This window comes from Marmota monax, unplaced genomic scaffold (assembly GCF_021218885.2).
Source record: "Marmota monax isolate L192 unplaced genomic scaffold, Marmota_monax_Labrador192_F-V1.1 WCK01_AAM20220418_F8-fsc00016, whole genome shotgun sequence".
Taxonomy (NCBI): domain Eukaryota; kingdom Metazoa; phylum Chordata; class Mammalia; order Rodentia; family Sciuridae; genus Marmota; species Marmota monax.
Window position 1 is genome coordinate 18,781,793 of NW_026695209.1, and position 25,808 is coordinate 18,807,600.

At 31.6% G+C, this 25,808-nt stretch overlaps 1 protein-coding gene across 4 annotated transcripts in view; it reads right to left on the reverse strand.

The window, feature by feature from the left end:
* Gbe1 (1,4-alpha-glucan branching enzyme 1) overlaps positions 1–25,808 on the reverse strand; it is a 277,952-nt gene that overhangs the window by 126,561 nt on the left and 125,583 nt on the right. For all 4 annotated transcript variants that reach the window (XM_058574543.1, XM_058574544.1, XM_058574546.1 and 1 more), the window contains exons 4-7: positions 12,987–13,112; positions 12,042–12,177; positions 9,780–9,870; positions 5,585–5,794 (exon numbers count right to left, since the gene is read on the reverse strand). In XM_058574543.1, coding sequence (XP_058430526.1) covers positions 5,585–5,794; positions 9,780–9,870; positions 12,042–12,177; positions 12,987–13,112 — 563 coding nt within the window. The remainder of the gene's footprint in view (positions 1–5,584; positions 5,795–9,779; positions 9,871–12,041; positions 12,178–12,986; positions 13,113–25,808) is intronic.

Sequence of the window (25,808 nt, forward strand, 5' to 3'; positions counted from 1 at the left end):
TTATTAATTAAGCCATCTCACATGAGACAACAAAAAGAGAAGTGGTATCCCAGCTAAAGTACACTCAACTTACGAATTTGGAAACAAAATACTTGCTATTGTATTAAGTAACTACATTTTGAGCCGGTTTGCTAAACAGCTAAAAAACAAAAGTGCATAGCATAAATATGATCATGAAATGAATTATGAGATTATACAAATGGCTTCAGTATTAAACTAAAACAATATTAAATGACATGTCCTAAGTAGTAAAATAGAAGGAGGTTGATGTAAGAAAAAAAATTGATGAACTTTATATTATTAAATTTCCAGTAAATTGCACATACGTATTTAGACAATAATCAAAAGAGTTTCAGAATGTTTCAAGTTTCATATAGTTAAAAACCTAATTTAAATAATTATTTTTTACACAACTCAAAGTGGATCAATGACTAGGCACTGACCAGAGACTCCGTGCCTATTAGAAGAAGAAATCTCCATCATATCAGCTTATGAGCAGAATTCCTGAATAAGACTCCTAAATAAGTGCAAGAGGTAAAATCATGAATCAACTAAATGGAATGGTATCAAACTAAAAGCTTCCTCACAAAAAAGGAAACAATCATGAACATGAACACAGAATTTACAGAATGGGAGAAAATATTTGCTATCTATACCTCAGACACAGCATTAATATACAGGATATAAAAAGAACCCAAAAACACCACCAATGGAAAAAATAGCCCAATTAATAAATTTGCAAAGGAATTGAATAGACACTGCACAGAAGAAGAAATATAATTAGTCAACAAATATATGAAAAAAATGTTCAACATATCTAGTAGTTAGATAAATGGATATTTAAACTACACTGAGACTCATCTCACTCTAATCAGAATGGCAATTATTAAGAATACAAATAACAATAAATATCGGCAAGGATGTGATAAAAAGGGTACACTTATACATTGCTAGTGGGACTGCAAATTTGTGCAACCATTCTGGAAAGCAGTATGGAGATTCCTCAAAACACCTGGAATGGACCCATCATTTGACCCCAGTTATCCCACTCCTCGGTTTATACCCAAAGAACTTAAAATCAGCATACTACAGTGATGCAGCCACATCAATGTTTACAGCAGCTCAATTCACAATAGCTAAGATCTGGAACCAACATAGGTACCCTCTAAAAGATAAATGGATAAAGAAAATGTGGTATATATACACAATGGAATTTTACTCAGCCACAAAAAAAGAATGAAATTATAGCATTTGCCTATAAATAGATGGAACTTAAGCCTATCATGCTAAGTAAAATAAGCCAATCCCAAAAAAACCAAAGGCCAAATATACTCTCTCCTATGTGGACACTAACACACAATGGGGTGGGTGTGGTGGGGATAGAAGTACTTTGGAGTGGGAATGATAATAAGAAAGAAAGTAAAACGAATCAGACATAACTTTCCTATGTTCACATATGAGTAGACAACCAGTGTTTAACTCCATATCATGTGTAACCACAAGAATGAAAAGGTATACTCGATATATGTATATCAAAATACATTCTACTCTCATGTATAGCTAAAAATAACAAATAACAGAGGAAGGCTAAAGATGGTCGAATACAAAGGTCACTTCTGTGGCTGCTTCATGCTATAAAACCAAGAAAAGCAGAAAGGCAGCTTCCCAGCAAGGTGGTTGAATGAACAAAAAATTAGGAGGGACTTTACTGGAAATTAATATTGGATACTCAAAACAGATCAAGGACTCAGAAGATCAAATATAATAAACTAAAGAAGAAATTTCCAGTGCGAAGCTGCGGCCGCTGCCAGAGGCACAGCCAGAACAGTCCCTCCATTAACACAGTAAAGCAATAAGGGAATTAAAGGAACCCCCATTTTGGGGAGGACAGAGGTGTGTCTAGGTCTGAAGAGTTTAGAGATCAAAGACACTGCTGGACTAAACTATAAGATGCAAATCCGCATCACTCCTGGCAGTTTGAGGAGGAAAGAGGAAGGAATCATTTTGCAGCCATGATACAATGGGAGGAAAGCCAGAAGAGATGATTTCTTACAAATCAGAGTCTGGCCCAAAAAACAAGCCTGGCAAACCCACATTGCATGACAGAGACTGTGTCTAAGTGACCATGAGAAAATCAAGAAGGGAAAGAGGTTTACACAGGGGAATACTGATCATGGAAAACCACCTGGCTTCCCTGACCCCTCTAATCTGGCTGCTTGTAGGACCAGCGGGAAGAGAAGCCCTGACTAGGAATTTGAAAAAGAGGGGGCTGGAGATATTGAGTCTGGAGATAAAATCTGTGACCAGGAATTATGGGGTCCACAGGTGACATAGTAGACTAAGAATTGGCTCTCCCACCACTAGTGTAACCCAAAGGAGATTCCTGGGGTGCAGTCTTACAGCATGGACTAGAATTGCTGGAACCTGGAGGTGACAGATTTAAAATCTTCAGACCAACTGGCATTTGGCAAAGAGCCTAGAGCACACATAAGCCTAAACACTGCCCCCAGGAGTTCCATCTCCAGGATTAAACCTCAAACCCTAGCAACCTCACCCTGAGAGTGAAGAAAGCATCACACTCCAGACCTAACACTGGAGAAGGGAAGCCAAACAACTTTTTATCTCCAAGAGAAAACCAATGCTTCAACTTTTCATCCAGAATATTTTTCATGGGTCAGTTTATAGAGGACTAGGATGTCTGATTAGTATATTTCAGTTTTGTTTTGTATTCTTTTGACATTTTTCTACTTTTAATTTTTTAAAATTTCTACTTTATATTTTTTTCTCTCACTTATCTGTATCAATCTTTCTTTTTTCTCCTGCTAACATCCAAATTATTGTTGCCTTTTTCACTCATCCTTTAATTTTTTCCTTCTATCTTCTCTCCTCCTTCCTCATAATCATCACATCCTACACCACATTTGTTCTTTGTCCACCATTCAAAATTGTAAACACTTCTGTAAGCTTACTATTTTTATTGTAGGCAATAACTGAATATATCATGTCTATTTGTTGTGACAAAACTGTAGCTTTGAAGCAGGACCTGCTTCATTTAAGGCTGTATAATGTTTGCATTGCGATTATTATTTGTCTTCCCGTTAATGGCAAGGTACTGTTGAGTTTCAGGGACACTATAAGTTTACAGCTTAGAAACTAAACTGCATCAGATCCATGCTGCTAGATGGGTAGACACACAAACAACATGAAAAAATAATCGGGATTTGGGATGTAACTCTGTGGTACAGCAATTGCCTACGATGAGTTTCATCCCCAATACCAGAAGAAAAAAATAGCAACATCATACATTAAAACTAGAATACATTTTATTTACCAAAAGTGTACATCTGAGAAAGTAGTCAATTCAATAAAAAGGAAACTAAGTATTAAATAACTGTTAAATTTGTCCAATTTCTATAACAGAAATGTTCTTGAAAATAATTACCTATAAGCCCTTTAAATCAGATAACTTTAAATGTACTCTTTTGAGGTCTCATTGTACACAAAACATTATAATAAATATCTTTATAAACTAAAAAATTGTTTTAAAATGTAATAATCTACCCATTTTGTGTATTTCTTATTTAATGAGTAATTAATTAGAAGAATTATTTTGAAACATTAAAATATACCATTTACTATATGCATTTTGAAAGGTTCAGTTTTTTTTTTTAAGAGAGAGAGAGAGAATTTTTAGTATTTATTTTTTAGTTTTCGGCGGACACAACATCTTTCTTTGTATGTGGTGCTGAGGATTGAACCCGGGCCACACGCATGCCAGACGAGCGCGCTACCACTTGAGCCACATCCCCAGCCCTTGAAAGGTTCAGTTTGAAAGGATAAAGTCAATCATAATTCATCCAAAAGTGAACCAGAGAGTTCAATTAATTGCACTTCTTACACACATTCTACTTTTATAAGATTTACTCAATAATCACAAAATTAGCAAGGTTCAGTCCTTTTTACTTCTTGTAGATTTATAGCATAAAATAGAATGTTCAAAAAGGTAAAACAAATAAAAAATACCTTCACAGAATTATATTAGCTTCAAACTTTAACTCCTCTTCTAATGAAATACCTGAGAATAAGAATGATTAATTGATTTGTACCAGACTAAAAGCAAGGCCTGGAAACCTGACACCCTCTTATGTCTTTTCTCATATATTATGCTGCCTCAATTGACATGAATGATTTCTATATGGTAATGAAATATAAAATAATGTATAATATTAAGAAAAGACTGCAACAAAAACATATGAAAGTCTTCAAATTTATGTTGAAAAATTGGAATTCTTCATTTTACAAAAGCATTTCTGAAGAATTTTTCTATACTGCCTATTTTCTGGGCATGTGTATGGTTTATGTATAATACAATATTCAAAAGATAATACATTAAACTTTTTAAGAACATTTATTTTAAAAATTAGTTTTATAGGTTGAGTATCCCTTATCCAAAAGGCTTAGGACAGAAGTATTCCACATTTCCTGTTTTGGGGGACTTTAGAAAATTTCAATATAGAAAATGAGATATCTTGGGAATGAGACTCCAACTGAAATACAAAATTAGTTTGTTGCACATTTACCTATTTTATACACATAGTCTGAACCTAATCTTATACAATACTTTTAGCATGAATGCAAGAGTTGGGTGTGAAATTTTTCACTTGTAGTATCATATCAGTACTCAAACAATTTCTGACTTTGGAGGATTTCAGATTTTAGACTTTCAGATAAACAAGATTTTCAACTTATTCATTAATCAGAACTTTGCTTGTTCAAATATAAGTGACATTTTCACTTATGATGAATAATGAATATTATTTAAAAGTATTTGGGGTTTTCTTTTAAATTTTTGTAATATGCTATTTAAATTTGATCACCTAAAATACCCTTCTATTAAGTTGGTCAAAAAAATTAGAATTGTGTTTAAACTTAATACACTGTTTCAACACTAAACCTGAGTCTATACTGGCAAAGAGTATGTACTGATAAATGTTAAATGTCATTATAGATATAAATTAATCTTTTATCTGCAATAAAAATCATGATAATATAATTAAGATATTGAAATATAAAGCATGGCCTACTGAAAACTGCAGTAAATTTGTCATGATTAAGTCAACCTAATGTAATTATCTTTTGGTATTCAAAAACAATTAACATTATAAAGTGTATATTTTAAATGAGATAAAATATATGATTTATATTGAAATTTAACATAACTTATCATGAGTACATATGCTATACAAAGGCACAATTCCTCTTTTTGGGTGGGGTATTGGGAATTGAACCTAGAGGTGTTTTTATCACTGAGCCATTTCACCAAACCTTTTTATTTTTTGTTTGAGGCAGGGTCTCACTAAGTTGCTAAGGCTGGCTTTGAACTAACAATCCGCCTACCTCAGCCTACCAAGTCATTGGGATTGCAGGTGTGGCCACCACCTCAGCTAAATTTCCTCATATAATTTTTATAAAATGACAATAAGAACATTAAATAATAATGAGAAAGTACACACAAAATGAATTTAGTGAATCTCTTGAAATCCATTTTAAACAAAGAATACATTTCTATATTATATGTACTTACTTGGAATAGGCAAACAATTTACTGTCCCAAAGATCATGAGTCCCTCTAGGTCCAGAATGAAAATAACAAGAATCAGTTCCATCAAACATATTCAATCCATCTTCTGAATTTTTTGAAGCATGGCTGTGTACCACATCTAAGAGGACTGTGATCCCCATTGAATGAGCTGTATCAACTAGTTCTTTTAGTTCTTCAGGTGTTCCATAACGACTAAAGGACACAGAAAAATATGACATTATATTTAAAACAAATAGCCAATTGCTTTATTACTGTTGTTGTTGTTTTGCAGTATTGGGGATTAAACCTAGAGCCTCCAGTGCTGGCTAAGTGCTACAGCTACAGCCACAAATAGTCAATTGTGCATAGTACTAGATACTTTAAATATGCAAACACCATAGTACTTGACACATACAAATCAAAATTGCTTAGTATTTGTTATTAAGAAAATGTTAAGGGAAATAATATTAATTTAAATCATGATATTAACAGAATTATACGCTAACCAAAATGAACATTTTGAGCATGCAAAATAGTTAAGATTATCTTCAAATATTCTGATTTTCATTTTCCAGCCTAGCCAGTCATGGTTATTCACACTCACATATCTGCCCATTCCTTTGAATATGTACAGTTGAATAGGGAATGCGGGGCTATCTGAGTATTTCTTTTTATGTCTATAGTGTCTTAATTAAAGCCAGCCCTCCAGAACTTGTTCCCAAACTGGAATGCCTTCTTCAGGTACCAGTGTACCAAGGGAAAGTGTAATGTTAGTCACCACTCAAGCAGAAAAGACGGATAGATCACATGCATGTGTGTCTATGTTTAAAACAATGACCTAGTCTACATGTAACAGAAAAATCACTTCCAGAAGAAAGCCTTTCTTAACTTATGCTATGGTTTGATACTACAGTCTTTTATAACACCAACTTTACCTCTTAAATAAATATTTGCCTTTGTTATTGTTTATGGCCTTGAAGTAGGGGCTATGGCCATCTGGCTTTTCATGGTTCAGTACAGGCTTTAGTAAATACCAAGTTTCCTCTAGTCAACTCCATTGAGTAGCAAGTGTCATCTTTTCAAAAAATAAATATGATCATTTTTTGTCTATTAAAAACCTACTGTGCTCCCACTGTCCTCAGGATGAAGACTACCGTTCTCCCCTCTCCCTTTTTTTAATTGTGTTCTTTTTAGTTATACATGACAGAAGAATGTATTTGGACATATTACAATACATGGAATATAACTTTCCATTGGTGTTTCTATATGAGGTGGAGCTACACTGAACAAAGAAAAGTCATGTCTGATTGATTCTACTGTCTTTCCCATTCCCATCCCCCTGTTATTATGGCCTACTACACAGCCTATTTTGGTCCCTTCTAGCATTTTAGATTATCTGGTGATATCCTACCTCTCCCTTTCATTATCCCAGCAATATAGCCTTTTTCCCAGTACTGAAAAACGTGTTCAGTAAATGAACATCCTTAAACTTTCAGTTATTCATGCATTTATTTGTTGGCAAAATGCTTACCAAAGTTATCTGCCATGTGTCATGAAATGTTCTATGCTCTAGAGATACAGCAGTGGGCAAAATAAAAATCATTGTCCTTATGAAATTTACATTCTAACTAGAATACAAATAAATAAGCAAAACACATAGAATGTCACATAGCAATAAGTGTTTTAAAGAAAAATAAAGAAAAGCCACTGGTAAAAGGGACAGGTTTTCCATTTTAAGTAGAGTTTGCAGATGAAGTTTTAGAGGAAAAGCAATATTTAAGAAAGAAAGGAAAAAGGAGAACAATTTACAGAGAAGAAGGAGTAGTAGGTAGAAGGGCACAGGGGCAGGAATGAACTAAGAGTGCCTGAAGAACAAATAGGCTAGTGTAGCCTTAGTGGAATTGTTGAGAAAGAAAGAGCAGAGTTAATAAAATTATGCTAGGTGCATATAGGAATACACCACAACGCATTCCAATTTTATATAAAACTATAATGTATCAATGAAAATACAAACAGAAGACCAATTGAGTAAGGAAGGAAATCAAAGGGGTCGGGGGAGAAAAGGGAGTAGTACTTGGAACTAAAATGAAGAATTCTATGTTATATACATTTACAAATATGTCAAAATGAGCCCCACTACTATGTATAATACAATGCACTAATGAACAACAACAATAATAATTAAAGAATCATCAAAAACCAAGATGAGTACCTTTGAGTATCATTCTGAAAGAGACAGGGAGCTATCATAGAGTCCTGGGCAGTACAGTGATAGGATATGATGTTCATTTTTTAATGACTGCTCTGGTCATGGAATTGGGGGAAAATTAGTGAAGGAGAAGGAAAACAAGGATAAATAGAGTGACCAGTTAAAGAGCTATTGAAATAATCCAGGCAAAAGAGAATAGCAATTTGTACCAGGGTGGTAGCAATGGTGGCAGATGAGCAGCCAGATTTGGGAGAGATTTTGAAGCAACAGATGGTTAGGTTTTAGGATAGAGTGTAGGGAGGGACATAAATGGAATAGTCAAGTATAATGCCAAGATTTTGGCTTGAACAACTAGAAGATGAAAAACGTCATTTACCAAATTAGAGAAAATGGCAGGAAAAGGGAGTTGAAAGACAAGTTCACAATTTTAATTTTGCATACATTAAGCTTGGGATATGTATTAGCTATTCCAGAATTAAATAGACACTGGCTGACATTCACAAGAGAGGTCAAAAATTGAGACCTAAATCTTGAGAGTTGCACAGAAAGCATATTAAAGCTATAAGAAGGGAAAGATACAGAACAGAATGGAAGCAAGAGCTGAGCAGTAGTACCAAAATTTGATGATACAAGTGATAAAGAGGAGAAAGCAAAGAAATTAAAAAAGCAACAAGTGGCATGGGAAATACAACAGCAAGATGTTCTGGAAGTCAAGAAAAGAAAATACCTATAAGAAAATGGAAGTATGCAATTGTGCAAAATGGTGCCAAAAGTTCAAGTAAACTGACTACATACTTAACAATGTAAAGGTCATCAGTACTCTTAACAAAAACTTTCTGTAAAAAGGTAGAAAGAGTTCAAGAAAAAAAGGGATCAGGTGTGGCCGTGCACACCTGTATTCCCAGCTAAGACTTAAAAAAAAATAGATTCAAGGCCAACTCAGTAACTTCATAAAACCTTGTCTGAAAATTTTTAAATTTTCTAAAGGGCGAGGGTTGTAGATCAATGATAATATATCCTTGGGTTCGACTTTCAGTACCCCGCCACCCCAAAAAAAGGATCTAGAATAGGAATGGAGGGTTTAGAGATTGTAAATACAGAAAACTTATTCAAGCAGAACTTCGTTTAGAGAGAGAGAGAAGAGAGAGAGAATTTTAATATTTATTTATTTTTTTTTAGTTATTGGCGGAAACAACATCTTTGTTTGTATGTGGTGCTGAGGATCGAACCCAGGCGGAACGCATGAACGCATGCCAGGCGATATCGCTACCGCTTGAGCCACATCTCCAGCCCAAAAGCAGAACTTCTTTAAAGAGAATGAATAAGTATCTTTTTTTTCCTGTCCTATGTTATCTACTTAAGCAGATTTCACTTTTCCCCCAACTTATCTTAACCATGTTTTAGATCTCAGTATCAACATCAGTTAAGATCTAATCTAAGCTGTTCAGACCCTAATTCTATGCTTTTATAACACCATTTTCTTCTAAGCTCTAACAGTGGAAATCACAATATTTATGATTATTAATGTCTATATATCACTACACTGTAAACTAAGTGAAACACAGACAATGTTAGACTAGTTAAATTTGTAGTCATCCATGTCAGAATGTTGCAATACATGGAATTCCTGAATATCTTTCTACCCAAAGACCCACATTTCTTAGATTTCAGTCAGAAAAAGGCAGAGTTTCTGTGACTATGTCCTACCAAGGGCCTCCTCAGTAACCTTCCTATATGAGTCAATATCTTTCCAGAAAGGATGGAAGCTCTTTCAACAGGAGAAAATTTTCTGACTAAAGCATGGACCACCAAACATGTACCAGTTTCAGAAGTCATGCCATAAAAAGTGATATCAGGGACAACCTGTAAGGATAGATATTCAACTTCTATTAACTATGTTAATGCTGAAATAGTTTCTAAAACATATAAATTATTAAAATTCATTTTTATTTTTGATCCATATAAAAATACAAAGACTTCCATTTTTACCTTGAAGCTGCAAAAAAGCTTGTGATTTGGTACCCAAAACTGGCATAGTAAGCATGCTCCATGATTGCCATCAATTGAATACAGTTGTATCCTGTGTAAGCAAAGGTCAAATAGGGATTCAGATACACATTTAAAAACATGAAAAAAGCATTCTGTTTTAAGGTCCTAAATTTTACAAGTAATCTAGAACCTTTGATCATCTAGAAAGTTCTACTACTAAACATCATTTGCTTGTCTGGTCTCCTAACAAAAAACTGAACTTTTAGTTTCTTAAGAACTATACACTGGCTAGCTTTTTGAAATGTCTTCATTTTAATAAGTAATAAATGGTATGCAAATCTACTCTAAATTTGGTTTTAGAATATTAAATATGGCAATCTGCATATGCTAAACTTCAACTGTACTTGTAATATCCACATTGAAGATTATGAAAATTAAACAAAAGTAACTGATTTCATGACATATGCTTCTTATTTTGCCTTTTCTATATATTTCAGCCATTTTTACTATTTAGTATAAAAATATCACAATCATTTTTTTTTACAAAGTAGCTTTCATACAGCTAGCCTTAATACTATTTTTCACACATATAAAAGTACTCCATGCAAGTGTGCATGCATGCATACACACAAACACAGGTGTACAACACCTCCCTCTCTATACAAACGTTTTGCACTGACAGTAAAATGAAGTGACTCAAAAAGGAAGATATTGTATTTCAAAGATCCATTTCTATGTATGTCAATTCTGTGACATACATAGAAAATTTTCTTATTGTAAACTCAATGTCCAACTCATACAAGCTTTATAATTTTCTTAAAGGTTATATAAATTTATATATTCATTACTATTTCATTTAAACACATAAGTATATTTGTAAACAAAAGTGAAAATTAGTTTCATTTCTAGTGGTTGAAATCATGTAGTTTCTCATGCATTTATTTCATTATATCATTAATAATGGAACAATCAAAACATAACAATCAGAATTCAGGATTTATACATCTAAAGAAGAGTACTTGCTTCTCCATGATTTTACAATCTACTGAAAAGTCACTGCTATTGGTTTATCATTTTAAAAAATAAAATTGAGTCTTCCAGGCCTTAGAAAAATAGAAATATAAAATCTTATTCAGATTTTACAAGTCAATTACTACATATAACAAAATAGTTTGTTTTATAAAAAATATTATTCTTGTGATCAAATACCAATTTATAGTTTAAACATAATTTTGTATTATTAATTACACCTGTAATCATTTATGTTCTAAGTATTCAGCTAGGCAATTCAGACACAAAGGTGAATAAAAGAATCGTTGTGCTGTTGAACCTTCTATAAAAACTAGATCAACACTAATTTGTAACTCTATAATGTGAGAGACATATTCAATAAAAAAATTAATACAGTGTATATTAAATATAACTAACATCAAATTCTCCATGCATTTACTTAATCGGGGTGTCTGAAAATTTTATTTAACCATAATAGATAATTAAGATCTATAGCTAACCAAAAACTTTTACTCTGACTTGCATGCCTTTCCTCTAGCAAAAATCTGGAGTGCCTAGCAAAAGCAGTATAATTAAATGTATTTTATCTTCCTGTCTAGACAATGGAACAGGTGCTACATACACTGTGATTTTTTTAAAGCATTACCTTTAGAAAGAAAGAGAACAGAAACAATGCATACTGTATCAATAATGCAGCAATATGCGACTTATTCTCCTACTTGTTCCCATGAAGGCAGAGTTAGTGTCATTCTACTCCAATACCTGAACATCTATCACAATGTGTCTCACAGAAGATGTTCCACAAATGTGCATTAAGTAAGTCATCCAGATGGACTTTATACAATGCTCTGGTGCAAATTGAGTTCCAGGTACTTTACAAACGTAAGATTTCTTCCATAACAGACTAAAATGAACAGGCTATGATCAATGACCGCTTCAATTGATAAAGGTTATCTCCTGCAGAAAAGTAATTATGCTTACGTATTTATCTACAATTTTGGAAGTCATCAGTTCACATTACTTAAAATTGAAATTGGAATAATATCTTAAATTCTTATGCTCTATCTTATTCCATTTCTCTTTCCTACGCTATCACTATTACAGGGCAATTTGAGAAGCCTAAAATAAAATGCATTTCTATTACATACTTAATCTCTCAACACAAAAAAGAGACACATGTAATTAGCTTTTCTAATAAGAGAACAGACTCATTAAAATTTTATCTGAATAAAAATCACAGTTATTACTTACCAAGGTCTTTGATTCTTGGTAGTACATTGCAAGTAAAATGTTTATAAGAAGCTATTTTTCCTTCATGGGAAGAAATTCCCACATGAGATTCATAAATTCTTACACTTTTTGGCTTCTTTGGTCTGGAATGCTTAAACTACAGAATATAAAATATATAGAGAATTAAAGCAAGAACTCAGGTATACCACAAACTGATCAAGCATCTTAAGTAACTTGGTGAATAAACTCAGTCAAAAACTCTCAACTGTTCTCAAACATAGAAGGTATTGGTTATATTTACTATATTTTCTTTTGGGAAAAAAATCATTTTTGGCATTTTGTTAGTGGACCTATTTTAGACAAAAAATAAAATCATGTAAAGTCTTACACCTTATCATTGAGTAAAGAGCTGTTTTTTTTTCCTCTAAGTCTTAGAAAAATACAAGAATTATGAAATACATAAATAATTACCAAACAAATCATTTATTAATACTCTTCAATAAGGGAGACAAAAGTGAGTTTGAAGAAACATTCAACCTTTGTCAATAATTCAGTCATAAAATTACTCCAACTTTTATAAGATAGCCTTCCCCATTTCCTGTTCCTAAGGATACTGATCCTGCTTCAAAAAAAGGTCAGTGAAAATCATATATCTTTGAAGCCTTTAATAGATTAGAAATTGCTAATTAAAACACAACTTTATATCCTTTATAAACTGGTAAGTACAGATTTAGTATTTTCCCTAAGTGTGAGCACAGTATAAAACAAAATCTTAGCATACATTATGTGGACTACAGATGATGGACTTTAATATATGTGTAGTTTAAGAGGAATACTATGATATAAAGTACCAAACCAGTGATGAAGAGAACACTTTGACCTTAACTATAAAAGATATCAAAGTAAAAATTAATTTTCCTAGAAAACATTAGAACAAGCATTTGTTTAAAGATTTGTTGTTCTTACTTTATATGGATGTTCTGGATCCCAGCATATCCAATCATAATTCACATTACCACCTTCACGAGCCACATACTTTGCCCATGGTGAAATACGATACAAGATCTCTCCACTCTTGCTAGTAATAACTACCTAAAAAAAAAAATGAGATGTTACTGCTTTAAAACACATTCAAAACTCTAAAATAATACTCTCTTTCAAGTAGGAAAGGAAAAACATGCTAAAAATTCTAGACCACCATTCAAATGTGCATCCTTAGAGAACACATTTAAATTCTATGTGCATTGCTTTCTTCATCTGCTATTACTATTTGATTCTTCGACTCATTTATAGCCTAGATATTTTATGATTCTCTGGCAATTTCCTTGATTGCAAACCAGCCAGTAGAGTGGATAATTAAATGTACAGTGGATATTAAAAAGATAAGAAGATTATTTGGAAACTGCTGTAAGTAAGTCAACCAACCAAAGGTAGCAGTAGTAGTATTTTCTATGAAAAGGGATAAGTAAGTTATATTATCACTTTCTTTTCCTCTTCATAGGAATTAATGATAACATTTTCATGAATCTAAAGAAGAAAGGTTTGAATACACACACACACACACACACACACACACACACAAATACACAATTTCTAATCATTCTCAACTTCTTTTACCAAGTATACCTCACCATATAAAACCAAATACTTTTGCCATGGACATCCATGCTCATATTTGCATATGGTTATCATTGGTGTTTTCAATAATAAAAAATAATGAAATAAAATACAGTTTTGCTGAATCCAACATTTTAGAGTTAGTAGTGAATAAAGGACTTTGAATTTATCCAGTCATGTAAATGGAGCTTTTGAGTGACTGAAATTGTAGCTATTTCACAAAGTCATATTTTTATTAAACTTTCTAAAAGCAGAGTATGATCAAGAAATATTCAGATTAGAAACTGTATTATGATCTTAGCTTTGAAAGAGAACATATACTCCAGTCTGTCTCCTTTAATAGAGAAAAGCTCAAGTATTCATATTCTTGGAAATTAAATATTTGTATAATGCTTTTATAATTTAGAAAGGACTTTCACATTCATGTCTCACTTGATTCTGGAAAAACTTTATGACCCAAATATTAAGTGAGATTAAGTGAATTGCCAGAAGGCCCCAAATCATCAAGCAGCAGGGCCAAAAGCTGAACACAGAGCTCTTGATCATTACTTGCTCTGAACAGACTTCCATAGCACTTCCTTCAGAGGCCAAAAAGAATGAGTCATGGTTTTTGCCAGAGTAGGTGGGTTAGTGGTGAAGAGGACGAAATTCTTTCTCCCTCTTCATTATGCCTTCTACTCACAAACGCTGATTAAAGCCAGTGTGTTGCTACTATTCATCATCACAAAAGCATGAATCAGTAGAACCAATTCACTTCAGGAGTATTTTAACCCAAATGATATGTCCCTTCAGCATGTTTAAAAAAAGGTACTCACTCACAAACTCAGACCATGATAAAATAAAATACTATAAATCTGCGTAATCAATCTTTCTATTTTATAAATAGGTCTACAACCAATCTAAAGGCAGAGATCATAAATGCATAATCATTTTTGAAGATGTCTGCTGAAGATAGAATACTTCAAACTTTAAGAACTTATACACCCTGAATATGACTCCACATCCTTTAGAACATTAATTCTTTTATGTTGCAATACACACAGATGTCTTCAGATGTTACCGATGATTAGTGCTGGAAGCAACAGTCTCTCCATTATCCTCTTACCCTCCTACACTTAATGCTGGGTATGCCAAGAATCAAGTCCCTAGCAATATTTACTGGGGATCATTTTTTTTATTATTCTAATTTGTTATATATGACAGCAGAATGCATTAGAATTCATATTACACATATAGAGTATGATTTTTCATATCTCTGGTTGTATACAAAGTATATTCATACCATTCAGAGACCATTTTTTAGGATTGTGTTTGTAGCTGGCAATCCTGAGGAATAATGTCTTTCTCAAATATACAGAGTAGGCTTTTGTACTGCTTGCTATAAAAATAATGGTTTCTCAAAGCTCAACATTCCCCAACTATGACACAAACCCACTGTGTAAGTAGTAGCCATCTTACCCTACAGTGTTATCCCTAAGAGGCTTGGAAGACAAAGGGAACCAATACAAACATGATGCTTATGCTGCTTACTGTAATGTAATCATTTGTCATTGACATGAGAGTTCCATGTTTTTTGCCAGACTGTATCAAATGGTAACAGAAAAACTTCTAAATTTGTAGGTAGGGAAAAACCAAATTGCACATCTGACAAAGGATTATTTGCTCATCTACTGAATTATTTCAATATGTTTATTTCCAAAAGTTCTTTCTCTTCCTTCTCAAACAGTTAACAGGATTGCTTGTTAGGATAAAGAATTTTCATTTTCCAATTTCTTCCTCCTTTCTTAGAAATAAAATTATAACCAAATGATATATATGAAAAATCTTTCTACTATATGTGAAAAACTCTGTGAACATCACATAGTTTATCTATTCTTTAAGCTCCTGAATTTTGGAAGTTTGTTATAGTACTTTGAACTTTCCTGAAACAGTTGTCTATAGGACAACTCACTTTGCTTTTAATTTTCTCTTCCTAAATTATTGAGACAATCAAATTAGAGACATATAGTAAATAAATCTGATTTTTAAAACATTACAATGAGAAAATATATACATATGAGTAAAATTGTATGATTTTTTGAACTTAACTTTGCTTATGAAGCCTTTTTGGGGAAAGGAGGCAGAATGTCCTGGATTTTTGTTATGTTCCAATGTTTAAATTCCAGATGCAAAGATATTTAGATAACAAGATTTTGCACCATTGAATTCACAACATCAAAATATCAACGTACAATGTATAGCAAATTTATCTTTCAACAGTAATAAATAAGTACAGTAACTGATAGGTAGAAGAGTTCACTTGATACTATCAAATGGAAAATCTTGTTCACTGCTAGTGAGTATAAAGTAGCATAAAATTTTTGAGTAGCAATTTAGCAATAAGCATCAAAAGCTCAAAGAAAGTAATTCAAATGGTACGGCAATTCTAATTATGGAACTTCCCAGTGGAAATAATCAGGATATGCCCAAAGAATTACACCCTTGTCTATTAATCCATTAATTTTTGATAAAAACTAAATAATTGGATAATATATAATTGTTAAGAATGTACTATTGAATCATATTGTAAGTTACAAAATAATTCTTCCAAGTTATGAAAATAAATATATTACATTTTCCTAATGCACAAACGTTAGGGGATCTTTACTACTTTTTGTTATTCAGATATAAGTTTCTATATTATCACTCCATTTCACTTGTATAGTTCCTAGAATCTAAAAGTATGTTGTATTAAAGACTGAAAATATATGAATTACATAATCACAATTGCCCAGCTATGCTATTCAAATTGTGTATCTTGTATACCTTAAGTACACTGAAAGTTTTTAACAAAATAAAACTTTAAAAATTCTATCCAATCACTGTAAAGGAATGTAGTAATTAAAAATAATACTGTGAAAGAAACACTGTCTCCTTATGCTATGAGGAGAATCTTTCTTGGAAAAAGAAATGCTTCAAGTACAGTGAAAAGAAAAAGATATTGACTAAAACAACTATTAGATAGTGTACAGGTCAAACAAAGGCATTTCTAATTCATGTAACAAAATGTACTTCCTTTTTATTATTAAAAGTTATAACTGAAAAAAAATGTAAACATTCAAAAAATACATATTTTGATATACATATACTCATAAACACAGCATATATATGTCTTCACCAACCAGATAAGATAATGGTCACAGAGTGCAGGCCCCATAATTTGCCAGTTGTTAACCCTTTAGTAGTTGGCTTATGCAGAGATCTAGAAGAAACAAGAAGGTGGTAGGTGTGATACTATCAAGGCCCTGGGCAATGACTATTTACCAATAATATCAAAACTATGTTTATTCCAATAATGAATACAACCAAACCAGAGTGCAATGCTGAGTATCAGTATTTCTAGACATGTGTTTGTGTATGTATTTATATATATGCACAGAAAAAATGTATACACATATATACACACATACACACACATATGTACAGAAATACTGATGTGTGTGTGTGTATATTTTCAACAATATATACATAGTCATTCCTCTGTATCTGTGTGGGACTCATCCTAGGACTACTGTCAGCTTAGTTACTAAAGTCTAAATAAGCTCAAGACCCTTATATAAAATGACATAGTATTTGCATTAAAACCTACACACATTGTCCCACACACATTAAGTCATCTGTAGATTACTCATTAATACCTAAAACAATGTAAACATTATGTAGACAGCTATTGAACAATATTGTTTAGGGAATAACAAAAAATATCAGTACATGTGAAGTACAGACACATTTTTTCCCCACATATTTTCAATATGAGGTTGGTTGAATCCATAGATGGAATCCATAGATACAAACCACCAAGTAAACACCACACACACACATACACACAAAAGTGTGCGCACATTCACATATAAGAAGGGAAAAAAAAAAGAAACGTTTACATATACACACATATTATAATGTATTCTTAAGGAATATTTAGACAATCAGAATAAAAATGTAAATAAAAGAATTGTTAGAGAAAGTGCATAATGAAGTAGGAAAATTAGTGATATTCCACAGAAAAATCAGATTATTCTACCAATAACCTGTATTCTGAAGAAATGAATATGTGTTTAATGTTAATAAATAATATTATTTTTTTATTTTAAAATGCAGATAAAATTTATAATTAACAAAAATTTTAAATAGCTTAATTTAAACTGAATCTTTTAAATCTCACTTTTAAACTGAATCTTTTAAATCTCACTTTTTAATTCAACTGAAACTTTACTACTGACCTTTCAAAAAAATTAAGATCTACTGCTTTGAATTGTATTCAGTTTTACTAGTTATTCCTGCTGGAACAATATAACATTTAATAAAATTACATAAGAAAGAATCTTTTTGCCAGTGGGAAAGTGAAAATGTTCCCCCAAATTATTTCTACATCCTACTTCCTAGAATCTGCATATGAAATCTTATATGACTAAGAAGAAATATTTGTTGATATGATTAGAGTTAGCATCTGGAGTAATTTGAATCACTGAGGATCATAATCGCATATATCCATCCATAGAAGAGGGAAAAAGAGGATTTTTTTATTTTTATTTTTTTTACATAAAGAAAGGAGGCGGCGGCCACGCACTCAGAGAGGGAATGGTCTGAGTGAAATAGACACTAGCCAAGGAAAGCCAGCAGCTGCCAGAGCTGGAAGTGTCCAAGAACTGAATCTCACCTAGAGATCTCTGGAGGAAGTGTGGCTCTCCCAATCCCTTGACTGTAGCCCAGTGATTTTTAACTTCTAGTGTACAAAACTGTGAAAGAACAAATTTCTGTCATTCAAAGCTATCAAATGTGTACAGTGGCCATCAAAAGCTAATGCAGCCATGCTAAGAATAAAGCAGAAAATACTTAAATTTAGTTAAATTTGATCAGTGCCTGAAAGAGTTAAAAGGTAAGGCTAGCATAATGATAAGTCGAACTAACATACTGTATCTTGTATTCATTTCATACTTTCAAAAAGTAGATGGACATGCACAAGACATTTCAGTGACCTTCACTAAACAATTCCTTGAGAATTCCTAAGGCAAATTCCTTCAGAATGAACACTAATACATTTCAGAACTGATAGAAGACCTTCAAAAAAGTGAAGTTGTAATACATAGCATTTACTGCTAGCTTCTACACACATAATTATTTCAGAGATTAAACAAAAACAAATAATCCTTATATGATATACAGAAAGGCTGTAAACATACAAGCTGGAAAAGTTAAGAGGCTATCTTTTATACTCATTATCTGACATGTTTTCTTCATTAAACAGAGATGAAACTACTTAAATAGATGATCAGTGGACAAGAACAAATTTTAGGAAAAAAATTGCATTCTGAGTTTTTAATTAGAATGATGAATATCAGAAACATTCTCTGATATTAAAGGTATTTCATTGTGAACTTTGACTTTATAGTTCTATAAATGAATGAAGAAAACCAAGAAACCTATAAAATTTTTATTTCTTTTTTATTTATTCTAGTTATATATGACAGCAGAATGCAATTCATATTACACAAATAGAGCACAATTTTTCATGTCTGGTTGAACAAGAAGTAGAGTCACACCATTCATGTTTTCATACATGTATTAGGGTAATGATGTCCATTTCATAATACCATCATGGTTTTGGCACCAAAATAGACTTGCAGACCAATGGTAATTTTTTTGTGTATACTAAAGTTAATATATTCTGAAGATCTCCATCTTTGCTTCTTAATTTATTTCATAATTTTCAATTACTCAAACAACTTTATGCAAGCTACCTGCATATAAAATAAACCTTGTCATGTCCTTTACATCTACCATGAGAAATGGGATTGAGAGAAGTGGAAAAGAGATTAAATATGAAGTACATGTATGAAGACCTGAATTGGGTGTCAACATACCTTATGAACAAACAGAGATATGAAAAATTGTGATATATGTGTATTAAGAATTGTAATGCAAAAAAGTACATGTATAATGGCATAAATTGATGTGAACATACTTTATATACATAGATATGAAAAATTGTGCTCTATATGTGTAATAAGGATTATAATGCATTCCACTGTTATCGTGTATTTTAAAAAATAATAAAATAAAAAAGTAAATATTAATTGTATATTTTGCTCTCATCTTTTTTAAAATGGAAGTTGATCTAAGCAATAAATCACAGATCATCTAAAAAAAAGAGAAAGATTAAATGATTAAATTAATCCCCCTGAGTTCTTACCTTATGCAACACTGGACACTATACAAGAGAAAAGACAATACCTTTGACATAGTTGAACTAAGCAAAGATACAAATCAGATGAATTTCAAAATCAATAACCTTCTGGTAAATTTTCATTAGTTCATATTATTTTAGCTTTGCGTGAGATTTCATAAAGCATTCTATCACCTCTTAGTTTTTTTTTTTTAATAAGAAATTAGAAATCTTTCCAAGGTTGAATCAATAACAACAGTTTGAGTAGAGACAGTGAAGGGATTTCTCTAATAAAACTAAAGCTATTTTTTAAAAAAAGTCTTCTTTAAAAGGACTAAGTGTATTAGATAAGAGAAATAAATCTATAATGTGATACTAATGGGTATCAAATAAAATCATACCTGAATTTCACAGAAAGAACACCCACGTATACAACTAAAACAGACTATTTTCAAGGTGCAATGCTCATAGCTATTTTGCCCTTGGTTTAATGCCAATTATAAAATTAGAGCTATAAACCCATTTCTGTAATGCTTACACATGGGAGAGAAGAAACTGTAGAATATTGTCAAAAGGAAATAAATGAAGATCAGCAGTTGCTTCTTCTAAAAGCAGGTCGTTGTTTAGAATAATTTAGAAAGACAGATGCTTCTGTACCTATAAAAAGAATTATTATCCCCCAAGGTTTACACCCAGTTCCCCAATTTTCTAGCCTAGTTAGTAAGTATTACAACTGCATTTTTTTTCCTGTCTTTTGCTTCTCCACTGAGGCAAAATCTTTAAAGACATAAAGAAACAACTAAGTAGAACTGATAAAGTGTTTGCTTCATTTCAAGTACATTACCTGAACAAAAACAGTATAAAGAGAGGTCACTACAAAAAGAAAAGATCCAAAGGGATTATTCGAGATTTAGGAAGCAGTCATTGAAAATAATAACCCTGAGCAAGTGAGAATAACTACTCCTAAGTCAAAAGAAGAGGAACAATGCTGAGATGTTGTAATCGGGTAAAGATTGATTAGGTGTCTTAGGCTAGAGAACAAATGAATTACCCATGATATAAAAAATATAGGATTTAAACGTCCAAGATATTGAAAGATCAATATAGTAATAAAAAGAAAAAAAAAACATAAAAAGAGGGAAAATCAGTGAGTTTTCATTACTGAAAAAGTGTGCTTCAAAGAGACTCATCCATGTGCAGTGAAGGCTAGAATTCTATTAAGTAAACAGTTATAATCTGGTATAATGCCAATAAAAAAATTTAAGAAGTATTTTCAGAAGTGATAGGGCAGGGGAGGCATTATCATAAGATGAGCTAAAGCTCTTTTTAAATTATTTTATTAAGTATAATTACAAAAGTCTATCTGGTGATAAATTGAATCATTTAAAGAATGTGATTCCTAAGCAATCACTCTAAGTGCTATTTCACTGAAGTAAAATATAAAGTGTAGAGGGGGAAAAAAAGAAATAATGCAACCACTAGAAATACAGAGAAATTCCAAAGAGTAGATACCAAATACATAATTCTAAAAATGTAAGCTCTTTTGAGAAAAAATACAATTATGCATTTAATACAAACTGAGAATCAATTCTAAAGATATAGTTAATAACTATTAAACTGTTAATGATGAGAATTATTCCTGAATATTCAAATACTCTTTAAAAAATAAAGTCTCATAGGTTTCAACGCTACCAGTCTTCTCTATATTTCCTTATACAAAAGATCTGGGTTTTTTGCAGGTATATGTGGTAAAAGAGAAAGAGAACTGTACAATGATAGGGAAATAAATATACCTATCATGTGAGAAAAAGTGATAAAATGAACTGTATAATAGGAAAGAGATAAAGACTAGATATAGTTCTAAAGAAGCATTTGGATGACTTCCTGTCAACTTTCTTCAGCATTCTTGTAGACTATAAAACGTGGTCAAGTATTAAAGTGACCCTTTGATAATGGACTCAAGTAAAGAAGGTAGAAACAGTAATGATAAGTAGTGGTAAATAACAGAAGTCTTTACAACAGAGCTGTTTACTTTAAACCTTCTGAGTTCATGTATATTTAAATCAACTAATACAGATGCTTCCTTCTTATAAAAACAGAAAGCAAAGCCACTTGAAAACTTGAGCTTTGCTTTCCAAGCGTGACAAATCTGGAGAAATAGGAAAAACTAGTGAATAATAACAAACTAGTGAATATATTGCACTCAGTAAAATACAAGTCAAGGAATTACACACCTAATTTCTCCATGAGGTTGAGGAATATTCAAGGAATGAGATGGAGTGATCTATGGCTGACTGTTTTAAATAAAATCATCTGTCCAACAGACATTTTTATTTTCCTAATTAGGGCATTCTGAGTAACACAGGGAAATTTAATACTATCAACATATTATGATGGGTTAAGATGAACAGACAGAAGAGTAGGAAAAAAATTTCAAAGTGAGGAGTGTTGAACATTAATTTTGACATTTAACATACACTTACCTGTGGTATTCAATAAAACATTTCAGTTTATATTTAAATGTTTAGATCATAAAAGATTGTATAGTATGTACTTTGCCATGAGAAAAAGATTTCCTATAAACATACTCATTTGTTATTATTTGAAGGCATATTTAACCAAAGCACAAATACTTTTATTAAACATAACCAAAAATAATACCCACCTAAAAAGACACAAAATGTAATTTTCTTCCTTTTTCTAGCATAGCATTAAAAGATCAAATATTTCAGAAACACTCACTTAAAAAAATGGATGCCTATATAATTTTGAGCAAAAAAACATAAAACAATTTTATTTAAAAATAAAACATATTTCTAAAGAAAAATAAGAAGATATTTTCAATGTTCCAGATTATAATCATATTTAAAATCTCCTAGATCTTCATTGAAGGATGAATGAATAAAATATTATAAAAGAAATAAGATATTTCACAATACATAGAATAATACAAAAATACTTTAAATATATTAGATTTTTTTCTTATATTTCACAATACATAGATATAAAAAATCTAATATATTTAAAGTATTTTTTTGAATTAATGTTCATATAAAGAGAGCACTATGGGAACAGATGTTTATGGACAGTTGAATTTTCTAGACACCTGTGTCTTGCTTCTACAAGCACTAAAACAAAAGAAGAAAAAGAACACTTTTTCACAGTTAATTTTCTAAAATTCATTATATATTTACTTGTAACCTTAACAGAATTATGCACTTGTGGAGACTGAATTGTTTACATGAACATGTTTGGAATATAAACATTTTCCCCCTGGAATCAGTAGGAGACTATTAGATTTGTATGTGGTTTTGGCAATAGATTTCAACCCTTCATATATATTGAGAACCACCTGAGGAACACTTCAGAGGCCTGCACCATACCATATTGCTAACCATCACTACTGAGATTCTATGATCTACAGACTGATGTCAAAGGAAATAAAGACTGCATCTGAGAAAACAAAAGAAAAAAATAACTACTGGGACCGGAATTCCAGTAATAAAATGATTATTTACTTTTTAAAATAAAAATACACCATAGAGGAAAGAAAACACCAGGATTATAAGCAATGTATTTTCTAAAGCCTTGATAATAAATACTTTTTGCAAATAATAAAAAACAATTTGCAGTGGAATTTATCTCAATCTCTACTTTGTATATTAATTTTATTTCTTGCCTTTTAATACTAATTTATTATTCTTTTTAATTCATCTTAGTACATAAAACACTTTTATTTAAAAATAAAACATATTTCTAAAGAAAAAATAGGAAATTTTCAATTCTCCAGAATTATAATCATATTTAAAATCTACTAGGTCTTCATAGTATATTTTCCTACCAATTTATTATGTTCAAACAATGAAAGTTTAAGTTTCTTTGTAAACTTAATCTCATTTAAGTCACTGAAGGCATCAATGCTGGCTTAGAAATTTACACCTTGTGGTATAAATAAAAAGGCATACTTATGAATGTCTTTAGATCACATCATTCACTTATCACAAATTTGCCACTACACTTGAGAAATTACACATAAAGAAGCATGGCATATCTATTCAAGTTACTGATCTTACTGATAGTTCTGTCATACATTTTAGAAAAATGCCCTAATCTCCATACTGCATATTATATAAATCATTTTGCAAAGCATTCATTATTTCACAAAAAAAACATTATTACTTTAAATGGTATCATTAATACTGAATGACTTTTTTTTTCAATAATATGCCTTTAGAAATTAAATTTATAATTTTTATTGGAAATTTATAGCACATATTGGCTCTTCAATAGGTTAAACCACCTTCTGATATTCTGAATGCAGAAGTTAAAAATTACATTTTTCTCACTACTGTGCAGCTAGATTTCTGCCCATAGAGGTACCTGTGTAAGATCTGGTAAAAAGAAAAAGTATATGTAGTAGACCATACATTTTTACAATATCGTAAGATGACCAATCATTTTTGTCTAAGAACCCTAATTGATACTTAATCTAATAAAATGTCATCATCATCTTTTCAAAGAGTGGAAAACTCAAGCATAACAATTAACATTCCACAATTAATTACTTCACAGTACTCATTATTTCTATTCATACTTCTATACATACAATTGTGTACAACTCAAAATCAGCTTTTTCATGAGAAATAATCATTAAAAGATGTTTTGGGGGGGGGAGAATTCCTCTGTAGCTATACATTTGGCTTCAAAATTTATGTTTTATAAGCAGTTTATATGATGATTATACATAAAGAAACAGATTTGGGCAATAATTAAGAATCCTCAGGGGGCAGTGAGAAAAGGGAGGGTGGAAGGGATATGTATCCAAACTAAGATTCAAAGAAGTGCTCTTCATGAAAAATAAGATGCTTTGACCTAACCAAGTAAATGACTTTAGAATAGCACACGAAGTCAGAATATGAGAAATTTCAATATCAACGTAAGTTTGAAAAAACAAGACTCATGTGAGAAAAAATACTGAGATAGAACATAGATTGGAGACTTAGGGATTGGGAAACAATGAAGCAGCTTTTACAATTAGATGGGCAATAATAAAAAAAACCTGAAGGTGAGGAAGGAAGAACTGGAGGGAGGGAGGGAGGGAAGGAGGGAGGGAGGAAGGGGAAAAAGAAGTAGCAGCTCCCGTGAAAACAACTTATGTAGGTATGAACAAACCTGGGAAGAGATGGTCTTAAATCATCCAAGGAGCTTTGGAAAGAATAAGAAAACAACTACAAAACTAATTTTTGGATGTTGAAGTTATTTTTGACATAATTATTAGTTTAAACATGAGTTGATGTCTCAGGAATAAATGGAAAGGGCTGCTGCTCACTGAAGCAATATGTTCACTAGATGTTACAGTTGTTCTAAGAGGAAAGACCAAGCTCAAAGGACCAAGCTCCAATCATCAATGAAATAGTTAAATTATTAGTCATCTTCATGTAAGTCATCTACATGTCAAGATCTACTGGTGAGTATAGTGTTATTTTCATGTATATCATAGAGGTTTATAAAATAATGGTGAAAATATTCACATGAACAGAGAATTAGGAAAATCACATTGTTGAACAATGTTAAATGTTAAGGGTGAATTCAGAGCACTCAAAGGTCCAGAGGCAGCCAGTAAAAAGGGGGAAAAGAACCCGTTTTTTCCAAGCAACAATAGTAAAGGTGAAAACTCAATTTTAAAAAACTATATAAACCACAAAACTATTATGAAATTATTTTAGATATTAAAAGAATCTGATTTGTATAATATACACAAAGTACAGAAATAAAATTTTATCATATTCATTCAAATTCTTACAATGCTTACTCAGATTAAATGTTAGCTTCTACCATATAAGCATCACTCTAGTAATGTATATATGGAGCTAATTCAAGTAAATAAAATAATAATGTATCTTTTAAGATGTACATAATTTATTGAGTGAAGGGGACAGCAAATCAGAGACAAACAGGCATAGTATAAT